Below are 23,123 nucleotides of genomic sequence, written 5' to 3' on the forward strand. Positions count from 1 at the left end.
CTCTTTGCTGTATTTATAACTACAATACAAAAAGGATCTTTTTTTCTCTTTCTTCTAAAGGTGCTTTAACTTTTTGTTTTCAAAAGCTAAACATTTATGATTTACCTTTTTACTTTTTAGCTCTTTTGACAATCTCTGAATTACACGTTCAATAACTAATGGAGTTGTTTAGGCTCCGTTTTAGCTATGCGATATGATATCATCATATAAAATTTTGATATGGTATTATGATATGAAATAATGAGATAAAATTGAAGTTTTGTTTGGACATGTGATATGGAATTTCGGTGTTGTATATTTTCTTATAAACATAAAAATTCATAAGTTCTAAAAACTATTAAAATAGTCTCAACTGTTTATTCAATCTTTAAATAAACAAAAAATTATAAAATTGCATAATAAATTATTACTATTTGTTTTTCACTTAAGTAACTGTTTCAACTTAACTTTTACTTCTCATCAGTATATTTGAGTAAAAATAGAACACCTTTCACAAACTTTTCAACATTTTATTACTCAACAATCGTGAAGTGTGAGTTAAAGTGACTATATGTTGTTGAGAATAAAAAAATTTATGTTGGTGAAAATAATAAAATTTAAAAAGTAATGATGTAATTATAAATTCTATTTACATGTGAAATAAATGGTTAGTAGATATAAATGTGGGGTTGTTTTTAACAAAATATAAACTTGTGGAACAATTTTTGTATTAAAATATCTCAAATCATAATATGATATTCACATATGATTCCATATCATGGTTTTTGGAGAATATGAAATCACATCTCATGGTATGGAATTATGAGATGGAATTAGCGTAAAAACGCATGTTCAAACGCTGATTTCATCTCAAGATACCATATCATGAATATGGTATTGCATGGCCAAACGCCTACTTAGTGTGAGGTTTAAGGTATAGTTTGTTTAGAGAGTTATTAGCTAATATCATCCCTCAATTATGACTCAAATTTAATATACATCATTTTATTATCTAAGTGAGCCAAAAACATCTTTATACTATACAAGAAATAACAAGAATCATCCTTCAATCTATTTTTGTTAAGAAACTAAGAGAACCAATAAATAAAATAATTTGGTCATGTCTTGCCACGACGAGAAGATCAAAATTACCTAAAAAGAATATAGGAAATGAATCTTTCATTCTTGAATTTTAAATTTTGCGTGTTGTCAGTTTATATGTTTTTTGCATCATCAAGTAAATTGACTTGCAACAATACATAAGTTTTGAAATATTTATACAGTTGGTTCCGATGGTTAAAAAGATTATGTAAAAAAATTATTTTATAAGTATTACGTTCAATTATTTAGATATTTTCTTTAATAAAATATTTAGGGCACATGTACTTTATATACAATGCGATTTGCATTTTATACAATGTATGAAATGTTGCAAATTTAGTGAAATTACATGGGCGTTTAGTTATGAAAATAAAATAAATAATTATTTTTTCGAAAATTTGAAGTTGGAGTAGTATTTGGTCATATTTTTACAAGAATATTTAGAATTTAAATATATTTTGTATAAATATGGTTTAAATCCTCCATTTCTAAAAAAAAAATCACTTAACTTGATGACTAGCTTAACCATGTGTATATTCATTCGAGTTGACACATCTAATTTTTATTGGTGGCATGAGTCTTTCAAAAATAAACAGATTGATGAATCTTGTGATTTTTTGAATAATTCAATGATGTATTTGTTCACTTATATAACACAAGAATATACTTTAAGTTTAGGTCATATTTCAACCAAAAACTCTGTGTGGATGTATTTGACTGCCTTGAGATAATTTATCTCATCTTTTATACTCTATGAGACAAATTATCCTATATAAAGTAAAAATTCATATTTTTTTTAGTCATAGCTTTAGCTATTATTAAGTTAAAATACAAAAATGTGTTTTGCATTGAAGACAATCTTGTACAAGAAATTTAAATATCTTAAAGAGAAAAATGTGTACCCCATAACAGGCTGTATATTGAGTACATAGTTTGAAAAATAAGTTTTATAAGAACTCAAAGAGGACTTTTTGAACAGCTGAGCTTCTTTCTTCCTTATATCTCCTATATCCTGACAGGGAAATTTGCTTTGTCTATATATAATGCCTTCGGTTTTTGAAATTTATTGATCCGACCAATTTAGATGTATCTCATTAAAAGGATGAAGACGAAATTTTATTAGGGGTTTTTCATTTAAAGGTCTCAAATTCGATTTATAAACAATATAAAACACCCTGAAGGGTTTTCGAGTTATTCTTGATTTTACTCTACATATAAATAAGAAATTAGAAAACATGTACACAGATTGAGGTGAACTTAGAATTTACATGAGATGAGAGTGGAATAATGTTGTGTGTAATTTGAGGTGGATTTAAAATTTGAAGTTTAAAGATTTTTACAGTGATTTTAAATTTGATATACAATAATGACCGAGTAAACAACAATAATGATATATGCAAAAACCTAATGAACTTACTTATGCTATGTTATAGAATAATTGTGTAAATTTTACATATGATTACATAGAATTTATAAATGATAATAGTTGCATTTTTATGGATCATATTACTTTCATTTAAGCTCATTTGATTGTGTGCCCTTAAAACAATTATAGAACAAATAATAAAAATTCAAATAATTATGCTTTTGATGACCAATTCTTGTAGTATGGATGATTGACCAAAAATGAAATAAGTGGTGTTAAAAAATGGGCCCAAAAATTTCATTTCATTAAAGACATAAAGTTCAGTGGGCCCACATATCTTTCATTGAATGGCCTTTTGTAGATATGGGCCCACATATATTTTCATTTATAGCCCAAAAAGTTTTCCTGTGTATTTGAATGTGATACAGACCTAACTTCTCTTCTAAAGTCAAATTTAGAACCGTACAATTTGTATTTTTATTTTTTGTTTTTTCACAAACTTTTTGATTTTATTGTCTTTTTTCCTTTTTAAATATTTTTGGTGATTATCTTCACCAATGTATGTTCAAACTTTTTGCTTTTGTTTGTTTTCTGGCTATACACACAATTTTATGTAAGCAATATTGGCTAAAATCACTTGTTGAGAGTTGTTATGAAATGTTATTGAGGGAATAAGTTTATGTTACCATGTTTTTTAGAGTTCCAATTAATTTATGTTTTTCTTTCATATTTAACTTTCATTTGTATTTTCGTACGGTGAGTTCAAGAAACTTTAATTTTTAGTTAGTATTTCAAGCAGTTATGAATTTACGATGATCAATCTTTAGTCATTCTAAAGAGTAATTTCACAATAATTAAAATGAATAGAGCTTAAAAGTAATGCCTTTATATTTTTTTCTTATTCGTATCGGGTGTTTACACCAAATAATGCAGTTTTTGTTATTATATAATTTAATAAAATAAATCACATGTCAATTAATTATGATTAAACAAAATAAATTATAAATTTTAAACACATAGTGTATATATATATTGACTTAGTATAAATATTCGATGCGAATATAATATTTTCCTTCATATGCAATACCTTAATGATTCACTTATTTTAAAATAAAAGAAAGTATACTTTTACAGGAAGTCAATGGATTTGGTCTAATACTTTACCTTCTTCTAAATCATATTATTTCAAAACATCTTCTCTTAAACAAATGATTTATTAAAAAAAAATTTCTATTTCATTCTTTTTTATACGAAAGAATATATTGAATATATTATTTTTATTAAATAATATAATATTATCTATTGTAGCTTTTAAAAAAAAGTTTTTGTTTTTTTACATGACAAAGGAAATGTGCAAGGTGTGTGTTGGGTTTTGGGGGTGGTGTTAGGTTGTAGAGTCTGATTAATATTTGATGCACTGTTATATATTAATGTTTTTTTAGATTGTATTATTTATTCTTTATTTATTCTCTGTAACCTAAAAATACTCTGAATAATTAATATATATACCCAACCGCCGTGGAAGTTTACTCACGGGATGTTACCACAAAATATTGATTTCTCTCTTTCTCTCTCTAGATCGCTCATCTCTTTCTCTCTAAAGTTCTTGTGTTCTTCATTCACCAAATGTGTGTGAATTCGATCCTAACACGTGGGTGTAGGGGGTAAGAGGTGGTTGTTTAAAAGAGTGGGTTATTAATTAAAGAGGGGCCACTGATGCAAAAAGTTGAGTCTTGGAAGTATTAGGGTGACTGAGTCCACATGGGTGCACAGCAGCGAGCTGACACCGGCTAAAACGACAGCTCAATTGGTCCCCCAAAATGGTCTAATCCCAAAATGGACACATCACTACTTTCATCCTTTATTTGAAAAAAAAAATTAATTATCTTAAATGATGATGTGATTGTGATATCTTGCTTATCACATATAAAATTTGGTTATTATGTGTTTATATATTTTTTTCTAATTTTAATTTATGTGTGTGCTACACAATATGAGAATGAACTAGGTTTATGAATTCGTAATATGTAATTCTATGATCTTAATGATCATTTCATATATGTTAGGTTAATCTGATTTGAAGTTTTGATAATTTAACAAATTTTCAAATTTATAAAAGGATTTGATTGAGAAAAGACTGCATAAGTGAAAAAGTTAAAAAGATAGTTGTGTAAAAACTGCCACAAACTCTCGATTCGGGTATGACTAGTGCATATCTTTTCATAGCAGCAGGATCAGCTAATGGTTTGGTCCCAAAGGTTTGTGTCCATCTAATAATAGTCTCTTTTCAAAAGATAGACTTGAGTTATGGCAAACAAAGTTTTGAATTCTGAAAATTCGTGAGCTTACAAAGAAAAATTCATTTTCTAGGAAGAACACTGCTCATACTCAACATGAAACCTGATGGAGTGTGCGTCTTTGTTGTATTTTGAGCTTTGTGTCTTTTCTTCTTATATTGTAAATCTACTCTTAAGTTATAAAGGATAGTAGATTGCTTGCTTGTAAGTCTTTAGGTTGAGTCGGTTTAATTATAGTTAGTTAGTCGAGTTATCTATGTTTTCGGAAAACTTCTTTACATTATTGTTTTATTATTGTTTTGATGTTTTCTTGGGTAGAGTTGTCAACTAGAGTTAGTTGATTTGTGGGTGTAACAGAGGTGGTTGCTTGTTTAAGCTCTTATCTTCAAAATCTGAGTTGGTGGCTAGAGTTAGCCTTTTTTGGATTCTTGAAGTTTAGATCAACTAGAGTTAGCTGGATTAGTGGAAAATAAAGTGATTACATAGTTTCCTTTATAGTCGAGTTGCTATAGTAAGGGGAAAGGGATTAAAGAGTTTTAATTCTTAAGTTGCAAGAATTTGTAATCGGAAACTTTGCTTTGTTTGAGTGAAATGGAGTTTGGGTTGAAATCCTGTGAGTACATTTCGTGATTTTTACCTCCCTTGAGCAAGGAAATTTTCACATAAAATTTTTGTGCTTGATTTACTTTAAGTTATTTATTTTTCGCACTATTATTTTATTGAGAGACCTGATCCAATATTACTAATACACGCATCCATTCTAATAATATCATATCAAACAGTAATAGAATTATATTATTAAAACTTTATATTATATCTATATATAAATACTCAAAAAGGTGAATAGGATATCATATTTAGTATATTTTCCAAAGAATTAAATTACACATGCAATATGTAGTGAATAAAATTCTTCATTTATCAATATATGGTCCCCTCTTATCTTAATATAAATCTCCATGTTCGTTTTCTTGGATATTGAAATTCATATATAGCTGTATTCTTTTTTTTTTTGTTTTATTGAAATTGACATCATGATTCATCAAGAAATAGAAAGAACAAGAAACATCTTACACATCAAAATCTTATAAAATCACTCTTTTCTTTTCTCTTGGCATTTTCTTCAAGGTTTTCCTAAACTTTCATTTATTTATTTATTATGAACTCATTTTAAAGTCCCGATTAATTTAACTTTATATCGCGTAATATCCTCTTTAAAAAAATAAATTCTTCCTTTATTGATGATTGAAGGGTCTTTAAAATAAGAAATATTCGTTGTGATCTAATAGAGTCGCTGTGAAAAGACTATTGAGATATTTATCGCGTGTGATCTTAATTATATCATCATCCAAGGGACAAACGTGATTTTCTAATATTATAATCGATTTTCTTTTCAAAAGAAAAGTTATTATATAAGGTTATTTATTTAACTATGTCTTCGATAGGCTTGTAGAAAATTACTAAATTCTACAATTTCTTACTTGAAATTTATGTCTAGTCAAACTCAAATGAAAAAAATATTATTTATCAAATTTCAAATTGTTTTTTGTATTGCTATTGGACTATAATATAGAAGGGATAACTATTGATAAAAGAAGGGGTGGGAAGACTAAATTGTCTAGTCAAGGACTCAAAGGGTCACTAATTCACTATTTATTATTTTAATGTAAATGAGTTGTCAATTCTTCATGGAATAATTTTGGAAAAAGGTATATTTTGGACCTAAAGAAAAAAATAAAGGTCGGTTTGACAAATATTTTCATTTTCTGGATTTTGAAACTGACTTTTTAAATTATTTGCAGACGTTTTTGCCACTCCAAATTCTTGTATTTACAAAACGTATACTTAGTGGCTACTCAATTCTAATTTAATGTATTAAAGTGATTAGATTAATTAAGGAATGTTCTTTTTGTTGGTTTTCATCTTAAGTCTGAATTTTTGTTTAGGCTTGGATAATTTGAATTTACCTAAAAAGTTTTATTTTAGGGACAAAACATTCACTACTAAAGTTGAACTATATTTTTTAGATTTGAATTTGAGATATCTGATTTAGAATGAAATGATACTTGATTGCTTATGATGAAGGCGGAGTGAGTTAAAAGGGGAGCAGTAGACTTCATTTGAATTCCCTTAGCCAAAAATTTACAATATGTATATAAAGTTTACATTTTTATGTACAATGAATTCTCGACACAACCCAAGAGTTCTTTGCATGGTCACTTTTTTGGCATTTGTGTCATGACCCGATGTAATGACTCGGTAGTTTATTTTTGAATATTTTGAACTATTCATTTAACTTGAGTTAATTAATTGATGGGTATGACTTAATCGATAGTTAATGGGCTAAAGTGATAATTTATTGAAGACCCTATACCGTTTAGCCTATATTTAATAAAATAAGTGAATTAAATTTATAACTTTTAGTACATAAGTATTATTAATTTAGAAAAAAAAAAAAGATAAAATAAAGAGAACAGGGAGAAACCCTAAGCGACATCATGAGCAGCGAGTGCTTTTAACTTCAGGTAAGTATTTTCACTATGCTTTTATAATTGTTGTTTTGTACGTAATTTCTAGGAAAATAGTGAACACTTAGTGGTGTATTCTATTTGAATTGAGTCTTAAGGGGACAAAAATAAGTGGGCAAATAATAAAATATTGATATTTAATCGATGAACTAATATAGGTTTGGCATTTTATTTATTTTTGGTTATTGTTGATGTAATTAAAAGTTGGAGAAATAATCTATTGTTGATGATTGGGTAATTATTCCTAGGATTATAGGGCAATGATTGGAAGAGCATGATGGGTAGGATATTAATTACAAAGGTTTGCACTTCTGCATAATATTTATAGTTACAGTTCCTGATAAAAGTTAGTTGCAGGTTTATCATTCGTGGTTGAATTTCTATTGTACAATATTATATCATTATTCAAGTTTTAGATACATTGAGATATGTAATCAATTATCAAGTGTATTATATTATATGAAAGTTATTAGGGTTGTAGTGTTTAGAGATATTATAACTTAACCCTAGGCTTGAATTTGAGAAATATGAGAGTTGACATGTTAATTGACATCGAGTTGAAAAACTTGATTATAAACTTAGGTGATTTTTTTGGGGTCAAAGTTAAACATATAGTATTATGAGTATTGTTAGTTGGAATCTTATTGTGGTCATTTATTTGAATAGATTGCCTTGAGTTGGAAGTTCAACGAAAGGGGAAGGCTAGAGTCCCGAAGTGATTGTTCGATAAATTGAGGCAAGTGGATTTCTAAACTCTTGTTAAGTGTATGGAATGCGTGTATTTCCTTGTGGTATATGTTTGAGAGTAACGGGATTGGTGATGGATTGACTTGTCCACATTGATTAATTCTAATGATGGAAAAAAAAGGTATAACAAAAGGCAATGTGATTAATTGTTTATGTGTGATGTGTTGAGAAAGGTTTGAAGGTTTGTTGAATCATTGTTGATGTGATTTCATGTTTGTGTGGTTATGAACTGTGCAATGTTATGAAAATGGTCCATCTCCTCATTATTTGTGTGAACATGTCATTGCATTATTCTAAGGCATTGGTTGTGACAAGTGTTATGTGGATTGAAAAAGAATGAGTACTTAAGAGGATGTACCATTTCGAGGGACGTATCGCGCGCCGCGATGGATACTATATTTCGAGGGACGTATCGCGCGCCGCGATGGTTACTATTATCGAGGGTCGTGTCGTGCGCCGCGACAGATGCATGGACAGATATGTCCCCCATGGGTCCCGGACTGAGAGACAGCGGGTGTGTATCACTAGGTCAGACATGCATCATTATACTTGACATTGCATTCCATTGCATTGCACGTACTTATCATTAGTGAGCTTGATATTGTGTTTTGCTGATTTTGTGAATGCCTTTCTGTGGAATTGGTGATTGATGAACACTGAGCTTGTTGTTGAGTATAAATATAATTTGTTAAAGTATTGTTGTTAAGGGCATATAATTTATCAAAGTGTTGATGTGGAGGATATGTAATTTGTCCAAGTGTTGTTGTTGAGGATATGTAATATGTTGAAGTTTTGTTGTTAAGAACATGTAATTTGTCAAAGTGTTGTTGTTGAGCTATGTGCTATGTAAACTGTGAGCTGTTAGGTTGGACTGATTTTTATGCAGGTTGTAGTTGTGGAGGTTCGGTTGGGGTGGTAGGAGTACCCGTATTTCATCCCCTTAGCTTGTGTTTAGACGTTTACTTGCTGAGTACCGTGTGGTTTGGTACTCACCCCTTGCTTCTACAATTTTTTTTGTAGGTTACTAGCCCAGATTTTTATGATATATTCTCTTCTTTTCTGAGGCTTCTTGGAGATTTGTGAGGTAGTTGTTTGTCATCTCAGCAGACCTTCTTACTCCTATTTATGATCTTGTTCTACTCTAGCAACAATGTCATATGAGACTTGTATTTTTCTTTTGATTCGATTGTAATACTTTAGAGGCTTGTACACGTGACAACCAGATTTTGGGGGTATTTTTAAGTTGAACATAAATTTCCGTAATTTTATTGTAATGGTCGAAATTTAGGCTGACTTGTCTTAGTGGAATAAGACGAGTGCCATCACACCCATTTTTGGGTCGTGTCACCGTCACGTCAATTAAATTTTACATTCAGATAGGGGGGAAGAGTTTAGAGTTGTGGAGAGGTTTATAGAGAACTCTAGAGACGGATCAAAGCGTAAGTACTTTAGAGACTTGTAAGGTAATTTTAGATTGTGTTTCAACCCCTAGGTAGTAGTATAAATAGAGATTTAATTCAGTTGCAAGGCATCAATCCAACTTGTAAAGCATTCCACAAGCAATACAAAAGTCTTCGCTTACAACACCTTGTAAATTGTCAAGTACTGCACGAAACGTTAGTAAGACTCTAGGTCCGTGACACTTGTCTTAAAAGAATGGTTACAATCATGAAATATTTACTTCCACAAGTGAAACTTCATATCAATATGTTGGGGTTTGTGGAATTGAAACTTCAAGCTAACTTCTTATTTATTGAAGTTGAAATGTGATCAATTTTACCTGATGGTTAATGTAATAAAGGAATTTACCTCATATATATGTAGTAATATCCTCAATTATTCAAAAACTAATACAAACTCGTTATTGTTGAGAACCTAGATAGGATTCTTGAATTGGTTTGTGCAATAACATAATCTAGTTACATAATTCAATGTGTTCAGAAATAGCATTCCCATATATTGCAGAGTCTGATCCAGTTTTGAATAAAACAATCTTATATTTGTTTGAGTGTGATATGTACAACACTAAAACAAAAAAACATAAAAAGAGGAAGTTTAGTTAAAAAAGAAAAGGTGCTAATTTTAAGCATTGCAAGTTCATTTAGCATCCTTGTACATGGTGTCAATCACGTCCTGCACAAAGATGAATCAAATCAGAAAAGAACATGTACACAAAAACAGCTTATGAAATGTATTTTCGTAACGTGAATTTCATAAACTGAGTGCACATTAGAATGATATACCAATAACATAATCACAAGTATGCCTCAGGACTAAACAGGTTATGATCGTCTATATGGATCCACACTAGGTTAAGTCTTTCTAGACAAATTCCTTCTAGATATAACCAAGAAAAAAATTGTTAAGAAGAATCTTGGGCATTGTGGATTATTGATCATGCTATGAACTAATAACCAATATTTCTGCTCATAAACATGAACTAGTCTTTGGGTAGTCCACGAGAAGACAAGGACCTAGGATCTAACTCAACTTCAAAAGTTAGTTCACATGGTGACGAATGCCCAAAACCGAGACAATAACCTGTTCTCTCAACCAATGAGTACATTTTAACAGTAGATGTCAACAACAGACTAAAGAACACAAGATCATTGGTCATATGTCTACTCCTCTTATATCCATTAAAATAATATTGTTAGCTAGGCGAAGAAGCATGCAACATACTGCTTTCCCCGTAATAGACAATATAATAGCAGTTAAATAAGAGGAAGACAAAAGAGAAAATGGATTGGATGTGGACCAAGAACACCAAAAACTAAGCTTTAGTCCCCAACAAGTTGGAGTTGTCTTGATAAAGGAACAATCTTGATCAAAGAGAATTTACCTTGTAGTATTTAAGCAATTGTGGTCTTTTCTTCTTAAATGTTGGAGTCAGGAGGTCACGTTCCATGTCAAATGGTACTGGATCAAGGTGTAGAGCTTTTATGAACTCAAATCCCTTCAGCTGCAAAGAAAATAAGTCATGTTAGCAAAACATCAAATTATGAAAAACAGCCACGGAGGCCGAAGAGAAACTAACCTTCTTTTCTTTTCCAACTTTAGTGAGCTCCCCTAATATGTGCTCTTTCACCTTTGAATTTTCACAGAGGGAATTAAAATCCCCTGAGAGGCCATTCTGTTTGGCCCATTTTTCAACTTGTTGTTTACTTGGATTAACAACAGCAACAAGGAAAGACTCAAAGCTGCTCCCATATACCCATACCTGAAGCCAATCAAGAAGAAAAAACTGAGAATCAGAGTGTGAAGTGGATATAACTGTGTTACTACTAGACCATATTATCTAATCCTAGAGAACCAATAATGCAGCTAGCGCTATTCAGAGCCAATCGACCCTTCAAAAGTTTGTCAATCAAGATGAGATGCAGCATGAGCTGAAGAGGCTCAACGAACTCGACTAACTAGAGAAGATGAAGGCTTCTATCTCTATAGAACATTAAAATAATAAACAGGTTTACCGATATGCTCTATTCTTTATAAAATATCCGTTGTATTATGCCAAAAAACATTCTATCAAACATTTATAGTGAGCACGGCTAACCATGAACAGAGTGAAGGTTGGCCCAAAATTACATATGCATTCCATCTCACTATTACAAAATTAATTAAACATTAAAGAATGAGATTTTGAAATGAATAATGCTTCTTTGTTTTAAAAGCATAGTGTTCACACAGATAGATCATAGGCAGTGAACACAGCAGATGGAAAATTTCTACCTTATTTGTTCAGAAAGTAAATTGCACTCATGAAGTCACCAAGTTACTATAGTTAAGAGGCCAATGCACCTAATTGGGATTGCTTACCGATTCAATAACAGGATTATTGCCAAATACATTCTCCAAATTTTCGACTGCAACATATTCTCCTTGTGATAGCTTGAAAATATTCTTCATGCGATCAATTATCTTCAAGCTACCATTTGGTTGCCACTCACCAATATCCCCTGACAAGATTTTTGGAGACAAGTTCAATAAAAAATTTTAACAAGTGGGACAGTTATCAGTTCAAGCAATTTCTTTTTCCAGAAAAACCTGTATGGAACCATCCATCAATCAAGACTTCTTTTGTCAGATCCTCACGCTTGTAATAACCAGAAAACAGAGTGTCTCCCCTCACACATATTTCTCCACGTGGTGTGCTTGAAAGAGCATCATATTCCATTTCAGGAACGGACACCAAGCACACATCCACATTGGGCACCGGAGGACCAACCGTACCAAGCATATCAAACTGGTTGGGTAGTGATACAAATGTACCAGCACATGTTTCAGTAAGACCTAAAAGTAAAATGCTGAATCGTCAGCTTTGGCAAGAACACGCACTAGCAAATAATCAGGAACAGCAATCCAATTACTTAGGCAATATAAAGCAACCAAAGAATTTCTCATCCATATTTTAAAAATCTAAAATAAAATTACAGTATAGACATAAAATGACAGCTAAATGTATACGTATCACGATAATTTAATCCAAAGTTGCTTATTATGTTCAAAAACGGTTTGCAAGATGAGTTATGTTCTTATGTCCAAATCTTAGCAACAAATGACTTCTCTAACCAGGACCATAAATCTACTTGGCATACCAATAACACTTCATTATTGCTTCAGAAAGTTTTGAGATTCAAACTGCGCATACTACAAAGAAAACTATCAAATATAAAGTTACCCTTTTCTCACAAAAAAAAAAAGAGAACTGCCAAATATTGACTTAGAACTTTTCAAAAAGTCTATCCAACCAAATACCTTAAGTAATTTACTTAAAATTGTTTGTCACATCGAATGGTTATAAACACCATTTAAATTATTTCCTCGACTTTACAGAGTTAGTTAAATTTTATTTTATATCTTTCAAAACCGGGTCTAGTCAGCCCACATGGAACGAACCCAAGACCACCCAATGTCCAACACACGTTATTCGTGCAAAACAATAAAAGCCAACAATTTCTCAATACTGACAAAAGTATGCATCAAATTTCAGCTAAGTTAACATTATGCTAACAGATGAGTGCAGAGGAAATTTGAGAGGAAGGTTTAAGTTTTATATCATAGGGAAACTAACATCACTTATTTTAATTTTCAATTGAACATAACATGTTGGGTCTACGGAGAGATGATGCCAAATTCATTTATTAATACCATTGGTGGTAATAGATGTAGGCTTAGAGAAGTCTCTGGTCAGTTATGTTGCTCGGACTCTTCATAATTGTCAATGGGTGCATATTGAATTCTCTATTAGTAGTGTTGTTTTGGAGAATACAACACAGGTGCGGCATCAAAAGTGAAGAGTCATCGCAACATGGTCAAAACTGAGAATGAGCTCATAACTTCTGCCAAGTCCCAGTACTTGCCAAATGTCAATAAATTACTCCTCATAGAATAGAAGCTACAGAAATGCCAAATTCCAGAACAATTCAAGCAGAAAGCTTAAATTACCATGCTAGATCTCTTTCTGTAAAACTACAATAAAAGCTTTTCTGCTGGATAGTTTAAAAGGTTACTTACTTCAGCTATAGTAAACACTCGGACAGAACAACTACTGGTGTCACTTATGACTAGATTATAAACCATGAGATTAATCACATCTTTTTACAAAAAATAAAAAGTAAAATAAAAAAGCTAATAGCTTGTTGATCTTTTTTGGGATGGAGTAAGACAATAAGTTTAATACCATAGATGGAATTGATGTGAGGATTAGAATAAAATACCATATCCCTGAAGAACATGAGCACATGCTACAACTCGCAGAAAAGCTTCTACATGAGAAGAGAGAGGTGCTGCTCCAGATAATATAAGACGTACTTTTCCTCCTAGCCCATCTCTTACCTAAGAAATCAGCAAAAAGCAACCAAAGTTTCATATTTAGTGGTACGACAGGAAGCAAATTTAGAAGATGTATTAGCTGCTGCAAGAGTATCGACACCACCTTACTGAAAACAACTTTGTCAGATATTGGAGATGCTTCGTGATATTTACACCCATCCTTCAAATATTGAAGTTTTCTGCGGAATTAAAAATGTAGGTAAGGTAAAGGCTCCAAAAGAAAATGCCTCAAATGAGTTCCAGTATTCATATTAAACCAAAAACTGGGACTGAATTTCTTCTCAAATATACAGAATGCAACCAATTGCACTTCTATGGAAAACCAATTCAAAAATGAAAAAGCTTGTATTGACTCACAGAACTAACCTCTACATTTAGAAGTAGCACAGAAAGAGCTAGAATTTTTTAAGAGTACAGGTATAAATTTAACAATGTGAAACACATATATTATGCCAGACAAGTAAAATGGTATTTCCAAAAATCAAAAGGGACCATCATCAGATGCATCTTTTTCCAACCATAGATACAGTGCCTTCCCTGGCAACAGATCATCATTAAGACAACTGAAGCACTTCAAATCTCAAACACCGAGTTCAAAATACTGATGTTTGCATTGACAAAAAAAATTGTCATATCTTTGAGAAATATGGAACAGAACTTACCGAGCATATGCAATATTGAACAACGTGCTTCGTAGCCGACCCCCTGAAGAAATTTTCTGTTGCAAACCTGAGAATGCTTGTTGCAATTAGTCAAATGAACCAGAATTTTAAGACTCAAGGTGCACAAAGTCAAAAGCATACTGAGAGAAAGAAGCAAATTCCACAGAGAACAACAGTAAATCCCACATCTTATTGTCTCTAACAGAAGATGATTGTATCCTTATTTTTGCGTGAATAACCTTATCTAAAAGTTTAAACAGTTAGATAAGATAAGATTGTTATGTGCTTATTATATAGCTACATACACTTCATTGAGTGGGGATCTGATTCTTTTTCTCAAGTCTAGCACATTGAAATTTTGGTGGTGTGGCAGTGACTCAAGCTTAGGACATCGGTTTGTTCTGATTTATATTCAGATCTGAGGGAAGAAGAATGGAGTGAATTGGCTTGTACCAGGTAAAATAATTTATAGAAAGTACATGTTTCCATAGGTGTAAAATTACTAAAGAAAAATGCACTTCATATGTTATGTGTTACAGTGTTACTTCTGCTTGTACTAAAACCCTGAAATAGTGTCTCAATAATTCAAGCTTTTGGTAGACACCGTAGTTTCATTAATTAATCGATATTGTCCGTAAATAGCGCACACCATGAGACTTAAGCATTTATAATGTGGGTTGCGTCCATAATTGGGGTAAACAAGTGCCAGCTTAAAGAAAATAGCTAATAAACCACGCCCATGGAAAACTCCTTAGTATCTGCTACCACTGTTTCCACACTTGTCATGGTTCCTTCTTATCCGTCGGAATCTAGGTACTATTTCTCCACTCGTGGCATCTTTCAGCTCCTTAATGTGACAGTGAATAGTTTGTATTACTTTGTAAGCCATAATACACCAACTTCTGCAAGATAATTCCAAACCTCTACAAGAGTTACTATCTGGAGCATAAGTGTTACTAAGATTCATATTTTTCATGACATCCTTCATTTCCATAAGCATAATCTACCACATAGCTTAAGTTTATGTCTTGCGCTAATGTGTGGAGATCTGTTAAGTTGTAGAAAGAACACCTAAAGTAGCATCTAAGGATATGGCTTATTGGTCAATAAAGTGGGCGCAAGCCCTTGAACCAAAGTTCAAATCCTAGTAGAGGAGAAAGGCATTAGGTGATCTTTTCGCATCTGTCCAAATACTTCTGTTGACGGAGGTTGCATGTATCCACTGACATAGTCGAGGTGCGCAAAATGTGGCTCAGACATCATTGTTATATGGAAAAAATAACTCTTCTATTATTAATTTTATGTCTACACACTTTCTGCGCAAGTCACATCTACAGTACATTGGTACTCCAGTAGAACACATAGATTTTCATAAGAAAAAGAGGTCAACATTAGTGATTGGATGGAAAAGTTTGAAACTTTATATGAATCAATTGTAAGGGAGGGTAAGATATTACCTGAATATATTCTGTCTAATACCCGAGGTACCGCACAGAAGACAGTTGGTTTCAGCTCTCCAAGGTCTTCAGTTAGTAATTTGACATCCTGCAAACATGATAAGAAATGCATAAGATAAGCTCTTACAACATTTCATGAAAGATTTGGAAATCTTACCCCTCGCCAAAATCCTATTGAGGCGCCATGTCTAATGAAACATTCTTCAATCGCCCGATCAAAGATATGTGCCAAGGGAAGATATGAGAGATATACATCACTCATTGTCAGCTGCAATACAAAGGTTAGATAAAACTTAAAGACAATTTTTCAAGCAAAAGTAAAACTCTCAGTATGCTTTACCAAAACACATGCAAATAAAATAAAAAAAATCTCACCGCCTCATTTACACTCTCAAGAAACCGCTTCACTCCAGCTATAAGAGTAACAATGCTATTATTTGAGATCATCACACCCTTGGGTTCTCCGGTTGTTCCACTGGTATACATTATTGTACAGATATCAGTCTTCTCCTTCAGTGGAAGATCATACTGATTTTTGCTTCCCTGCACATATTGAGAAGTGTGATGTTAGCTTAAAGAATAATCAAGGTTATATAAGTATGTGATGTCCAAAAAAATGTAGGGGAGTGGTGCATCAATCATTATATTCCCAGTGAATGAACTTCTTGTTGCCTAAAAAGTTTTAATAAAAACAATCATTTCTTTGTCCATAGTTTGTGTCTAAAGCCCCCTACTCATTTATTGAACAAATTCTCTATATAGGCCAACCATATGGCAGTACTAGGAAGTGTGGAACTAGACTTCAACCCAGAACCTGTGCCTTAGTAATTTAACATACTCTCTCTATTTCAGTTTATTTGTCTACTTTTCTTTTTTCCTTTTTAGTTTGTTTAAAAAAGAATGTCAGTTTCTATACTTAATAACTCTTTACCCCCAATATCTAACCTGACATATTTAAGACCAAAAAATTCAAATGACATTTTGGTACATTGCATACATCTTTAGTTTAAGACCACAAGATTCAAGAATCTTCTTTATTTTCTAGACTTTATACTGAGTCGAATGAAGAAAAACAAATTGAAACAGAAGGAGTAATTAATTTCCTAACCACCAACTCATAGGGGACTATTTCTTCACATATTTTTCTATGATCCAGTGCACAGCCAAACATGAATATTTTGATAGTAAATGAAATTGATGAGTCAACTGGATGACTAACAAGCATGCACAAACAAAAATTACCCAAACTTCTTGGTGAAATTTCTGCAGAAACTTGAAAAAAAAATTGATGAAAAGGGGAACCCGCAGCCACCTATCCTTTGGGTGCGCACAGGGTAAAAGCCCCGCTCCTTGCAATAACTCGTAAACCACATAGGAGAGGTAACCCGCACCAGGCAAGCCGGTGCGATGAGCTCGACCCAGAAGGCAAACCCTTTGCTTTCGCTGGCAAGGGGTTTCGAACTCGAGACCTCCAACATGGAAGTCCCAAGCTCAAACTGTTGGGCCACCCTGAAGGCTTCTGCAGAAGCATGAAAATTGTGAAGCTAGAACCTGATATCTAACTAGCTTTTCGTAAGTCCCTAGTCTTATCCGATTAATGGAAGCATAATTCGCCAGTTGGAAGGAACGCAGAAAAACAAATCGAATATAGAATAAGAGATCATCCAGAGCAAGTGTTATACCAAGGCAACATGAATGAACCATAAGAAGTCCTAAACTAATGTTTGAGTCTCCCAACCAAGCAACATCCTTTGACTTCATCTCAAGCAGAACCTTCCTGAAGTGATCAACTAACCTATTGAAAGAAAATCTAGACTAGTTTTTGATTTAACACATTTACCTTGCTGTCAAGGCGATTGCCGAAACTGCACATCTTCAAAACAGAGCAGAAGGATTTGATTGTTGATATTCAGAAAGACCGAGATTAGGAAAACTATCATGCATGAATACAGATAACATTACTATGAAAGTCAGGGGAAGGAAAAGTTCAATTTTACTGCCAGCTAGTCTATATAGGTTCTTCTTAGCAGGTCATTTAACAAAAGTGTTAAACTTACTACAATTTCACCAAACTATTGGAAACAACAGACCAAGAATAATTATCAATTACATAAGTAGCCCCACATCTAATAATAGAAACATCAAGAATAAATGTGGAGAAGAATTTGGAGGGCAATTCTGAGACAAGGAAAACCTACCAAAAAACTGAAATGATGAAATATTAAACAAAAACGTGTAAATTGGAATCAGTCGCAAGTCAACATGTAAATCTATTTGCACTAGCTTCCGCTTCCTTTTCCTCAGGATCCAAAGATCTTGATTTCCCCTTTTTGCCCCGAGTTAGAAGTCACATGCAGATTACTACACACTACTGGTAACCCTTAAACAGCCATTAGAGAAATCTGAACAGAAAGATAAAAGTTGAAAAGAGAACTCTCACTACTTGCAGAAACTCATCCCAGGAATAAAGAGACACTCCAAACTTTTCAATCTCCTCCTTTTGTTGAGGAGTCACTTCCCCAAAACTCACAACCGCTGTTGACAAAGAACAGGAAACAATTGCCATTAACATGAGGTATTTCATACTTCCGAAAAAAAAAAAAAGCCGACTTACTCTTCAAGTACTTCGCAGCATTTGGAAATGTTTTCAAAAGCTGAAAAGGCATAAAAGACAATTCTAGTAAAAATCACACCCCTGAATGTTCAAGAACATAGCTCCAAATTCAACACTAGTAAACTTCTTAACGAACAATCTCTTGGAAAGTTGTTTTTGAAATTTCTCTTGTCAATTATCCAATTTATTGGAACATATTTTTCTAAAATTTATACTAATCAAAAGTTCTAAAAATATAATGTCCAAGTCTTAAACATTTACATATTTTTAGAACAGCATAGAAGTTCAAACAGATGATACACTTGATGTATCAATGAGACCTGAGTAGAAAGTCATGTATAACTAGAATGGAGATCAACATGCTTAAAGAATCCCGAACATGATGTTTGAGAAGTTTATCTAATATGTCTATTAAAAGTTAACTCCTGAAATGCATACCTCGGGAACTTTTTTCTCCTCAACAAAAGCAATTGCAACTTCTGCATGGGAAATGATAAATTCCACTGCACCAGCACCTGAAGACATAAAAAGATAGTTATTGAATATTAATTATTTCATTGGCATGAGAATCCTTCTTCTAAGAAAGAAACTGAATATAAAAAGGCATATGACTGGTAAATGTGATAGCCTCTTGATAGTCAAACTCCACCATCATGCATCACATTACAATGAGCCTAGGATATTTCTATTATTTTTAAGAGTACCACTAGGATAACAAATTCTATCACAAGGAGAGCCTGGAACCACTATTCGCAAAAAGGAAAATGCGTACCCAAGGTGTCGTACAGAGGGACACAGTAAAGTCCATGAGCATTGCATGCCTGCATTAATAAGTTGCTATCAGAGACAATAAGAATTGCAGACGATGTCTTATTTCTAACATCTGTACTAGCAAACAATAGATATTATAAACAGAAACAAATAGAGAGTGAGAAGCGAAGATAGGATCACAAATATATGAAACCCAGATAAACTGAGAGTGAACTTGGAAATAAGAGCACTGAGAGAGGGTTTTTTTTCCTTCTCGGCTAGTTTAAATTGAATTGGACTTATACAAATATATCATACTTTATTTAAATAAATCAACTGACATCCCTATTGTGGCAGAAATTTCAAAAAATTTAATAATATAGATGTACTCGTGTAGTCCAGAGATCTGTTTCTTTGTTTCATAGAACAGAAAGTCATCCTTGTTATGGCAGAAGACTGATATTTTTGGAGCATGAAGGGAAAGCATGGAAACAAAGAGGACTGGCATAGAAAAAAAGATGTGTGATAGAAATTAACAAATTGAGGATCCAGAATCCAGATTGAATAATAAAAAAGTATTACCAAAAGGAAGCATGAAATAATCCATAAGCTGAAGTAGGTACACAACTCGTAAAAAATCTGAAGGGAGGAAAAATGGAAGCCGTTAATGAGTCCCAAACCTATGTTCTTATCCAAGTATTTGATAATGCTTAAAACTGGTGTTTATTCATGTCAATTAAGATCTCTGGTTGAATAACTTATAAAAAAGTTAAGACAAGTGATCATTCAAATGAGCTTAGTATTAAGGAAAGAGAGGAAAATGGATGTGACATTCAGCTTTCAAAAATTAATCACTAGCATCTTCAAAAATTGTAAAGATAGCTAGAAAGAAAAACTGATAAGTGACATCCAATCCAAACATTATCATGCTATGAGTAAATATATCCATGTTATCGGGCACCTCAAGAGCTGTGCCAATATATGTGACAAGAAGAATCATACTAATAGAATTTCCTTGTCATAGATATTTGATCTCAATGAAGACCAGACAATTAACAAAAAAAAAAACATAACAAATAACATGAAACACTCCAGAAATACACAAATTAAGCAACAGAAACAAGCAATACCTCCATGCTGATAATCCACTCAGCACAATTGGCACCGAAAATACCACATTTCCCTCCCTAACATAAGATATCAAATAAACAGGAGGTAAGCCACTAACTGAAATGAATACTCAAGGGGATATATCAACATGTGAAACTAAAAAAATAAACAAAGGACAAAGAGACACATGAATTACAAAAAGGATAAGAAAAACATACCTCAATGATGGGAAAAATGAACAACCAAGGAGGATGATAATCCACATTTAAACATGGAACTAAACTTATGTACCAAAGTGCTGAAAAAGTGCATTAGAAGATGCCTACCATTTCTTGAGAGCCTTAGTAGACCTTCGAGTAAGGGGCACATTGATTTTTAATTGGCTCCTAGTCCTATTAGAACTAGGCAATAAACAAAAAGCTAAATTCCACTAGCTACACTGCTACGGTATTCAATGATTAAACTTTATCATTAGCATTGTTCTCTTGTCAGCCAAATTATCAGCATAATACCATATAGAGTTGAGTACTTACTTTTTCTACACCACAATTTCGGATGGAATTCCCTACTTTTATGACAATGTCATACACTTCTTTGTAAGTCTTCCACACATACTTCCCAGGCTGAAGATAAGAGAAACAAATGCAAAAATCAGCTAAGTTGAATCAGAAAACAGAATCCTTCTCGAAGTTGAAATTAATGCATAAGACTTAAAGTAAAATATACCTTCCCATCCACAATCTTACGGTGGCCAAGCATTCGGTTGTTTGGATATTTCTCTACTGACAAACTATGACATGGACAAGAAAACATATTTAAGTTCTAATATTAGAAAGTAAATTTTTGTAAGCGTCATCATCAACTAAAAGTAACATTAACAACGACCTACATCATGCCAAGGCTAATGCAAATTCAGTACAATGACAAGATTTTGGATGAGCTTTTATTCTGAATAAAAGAGTATTATATAAATAAAGCTCAATTTCACTGAAGAAAGAGTAGAAGGCATTCCAATAACTCTAAGCAGCCTCTCTGGAAACCACACAATTAAAAGTATCATAAGCACAGTTTTGTTAAGGGTTTTCTTGGGAACTAGCAAATAATATCTGAGATTAACAGAGTAGTCATTGTGTGCATGTAAAGTTGCATAGATAGAATGACAATGACTTCATTGATACATGTTTTCTGGTAACATGAACTGAGTGATATTTCTGGTTCAAAAGTATCTTATCCAACACATGTATGTCTTATAGAGTAATGTTTAAGGCAGTATGATGTATTTGATGTGTCAAGTGCAACTTCCCTCCACATTTGCCATTTAGTATTGGAAAGCAAGTCTTTTGCGAACATAATTAACAGCCAAAGGGCGGAGATAGCAGCTTTTTACTTGAATAAAGGAGGTCTAAAGATTTTTCAATAAGGAAAAAAAAATGTCAATCTGGGAACTACACATTACTCATCAAAAATACAAAAAGACTACACCTTTATTGTAAAACTAAACCAAAAAGTTCAGACATAGTATTCCCTTTTGTCTCAATTTATAAGACACTCCTTGATGTTAAGATGTCTGAAATGTTCCACACCATTGTGTAAATTTTTCTATCATATTAGCTTTTCAACTATTACTATAATATTTCACTCCACTATTATAAAGATACATATATAGAAGTCAAAACAACTGCTTCGGCTCCATATGAGACAAAGGGAAAACCTTATCTTACAAAAATTAGTAAAAGTGAAGATTTTGCAATACTCATCACATATATAAAAGCTAAAAGACTACACTTTTTCTCTTTGCTAACTCATCCAATAAATACAAAGGCAAATATTAAAATCAGATCAGTCAAATTGAAAATCCACCTAGCTGATCCGAACACCATAAGAGACGCAGGAAAGCAAGCTGAAGAAGAAAAAAAAGGCTTCCGCATAGGCTCTCCCGAACCGTTACTTTATTATAATTCGAACTATTTCAAAAAGAAATAAATCCACATGCAATTTAGTCAAAAAATTTGCGGTAACACAAAAATAATTCTTTTCCAAAAATGTATTTCCTCGATTAAATAATCCGATTTTCACCTTCTAAAAATCTTACCGGAAAATATCCCAACAGCTGTTTAAGCCTTCAATCGGCGGTGGAAAACCGTCTTTCGCGAATTTACTCCGATAAACCGGTCCGACTGACGGTTTTCCATCTTTCGCTGGCTTCGCCGGCTCCACTTCGATGATGAATTGCTCCGCCATCTCCGATTCCTCTGTATTTCAAAAATCGCACAAATCGTCAATATAAATATATTTTCACGTTCGATTTTCACCGAATCGAGTGAAAAAAAAAGTGCAATTTTCGTACAAATCACCAATATTTTGTAGCTTTTCACGTTTAATTTCGCCAAATCGAGTGATAAATTAGTGCAATTTAGATGAACAGATTAAATCTTAATACATAATTTTGATGAATTTTGTTAGTATATAATTCAAAGGATAATGTGAGAATACAGCTAAAATGGGATTTTTGAGAACAGAATTACGAGTCTTACGGAGAAATTTTCAGTGTTGTATGCGCAATATATAACTCTGTATATTATATACAGAAGATATAAGAATATTCCTCCATGCAGTGCAAACTATTTCGACGTACCAAGCCATTATATAAAAAGTCGAATTCCGTGTACTAACTCTC

At 32.6% G+C, this 23,123-nt stretch overlaps 1 protein-coding gene across 4 annotated transcripts; it reads right to left on the minus strand.

Annotated features, from left to right (window-relative positions):
* Positions 1-9,952: 9,952 nt before the first annotated feature.
* On the minus strand, positions 9,953-23,045 carry LOC107027345 (long chain acyl-CoA synthetase 4-like). Of its 4 annotated transcripts, none has more exons than XM_027918901.1 (20): positions 22,981-23,045; positions 22,539-22,698; positions 21,173-21,236; positions 20,980-21,069; positions 20,467-20,523; positions 19,359-19,407; positions 19,025-19,101; positions 18,587-18,626; positions 18,413-18,507; positions 16,348-16,515; positions 16,130-16,240; positions 15,973-16,060; positions 14,516-14,582; positions 13,957-14,032; positions 13,739-13,856; positions 12,066-12,311; positions 11,838-11,977; positions 11,056-11,238; positions 10,861-10,980; positions 9,953-10,151 (listed from the first exon to the last, which is right to left on the minus strand). In XM_027918901.1, exons 2-20 carry the CDS (start codon positions 22,685-22,687, stop codon positions 10,116-10,118), a joined length of 1,974 nt encoding a protein of 657 aa, XP_027774702.1. In that variant the 5' UTR covers positions 22,688-22,698; positions 22,981-23,045; the 3' UTR covers positions 9,953-10,115. The 4 variants fall into 4 exon arrangements, with proteins under 4 accessions (XP_027774702.1, XP_027774701.1, XP_027774703.1 ...); XM_027918900.1 differs by lacking the exon at positions 22,981-23,045 and adding an exon at positions 22,801-22,957; XM_027918902.1 differs by lacking the exon at positions 22,981-23,045 and adding an exon at positions 22,794-22,957 and having other exon boundaries at positions 18,416-18,507.
* Positions 23,046-23,123: the final 78 nt, after the last annotated feature.

This window comes from Solanum pennellii, chromosome 8 (genome assembly GCF_001406875.1).
Source record: "Solanum pennellii chromosome 8, SPENNV200".
NCBI classification, from domain to species: domain Eukaryota; kingdom Viridiplantae; phylum Streptophyta; class Magnoliopsida; order Solanales; family Solanaceae; genus Solanum; species Solanum pennellii.

What these genes read in the sequence shown, in the direction of transcription:
- LOC107027345 (XM_027918901.1), bottom strand. Translation starts at nt 22,687, where the DNA reads ATGGCGGAGCAATTCATCATCGAAGTGGAGCCGGCGAAGCCAGCGAAA. An exon ending in GAAATTGTGGTGTAGAAAAA is followed by an intron (nt 20,524 to 20,979) that starts GTAAGTACTCAA and finishes ATCTTATGTTAG; the next exon opens with GGAGGGAAATGTGGTATTTT. An exon ending in TCATGTTCTTCAGGGATATG is followed by an intron (nt 12,312 to 13,738) that starts GTATTTTATTCT and finishes TTTTACTTTTAG; the next exon opens with GTCTTACTGAAACATGTGCT.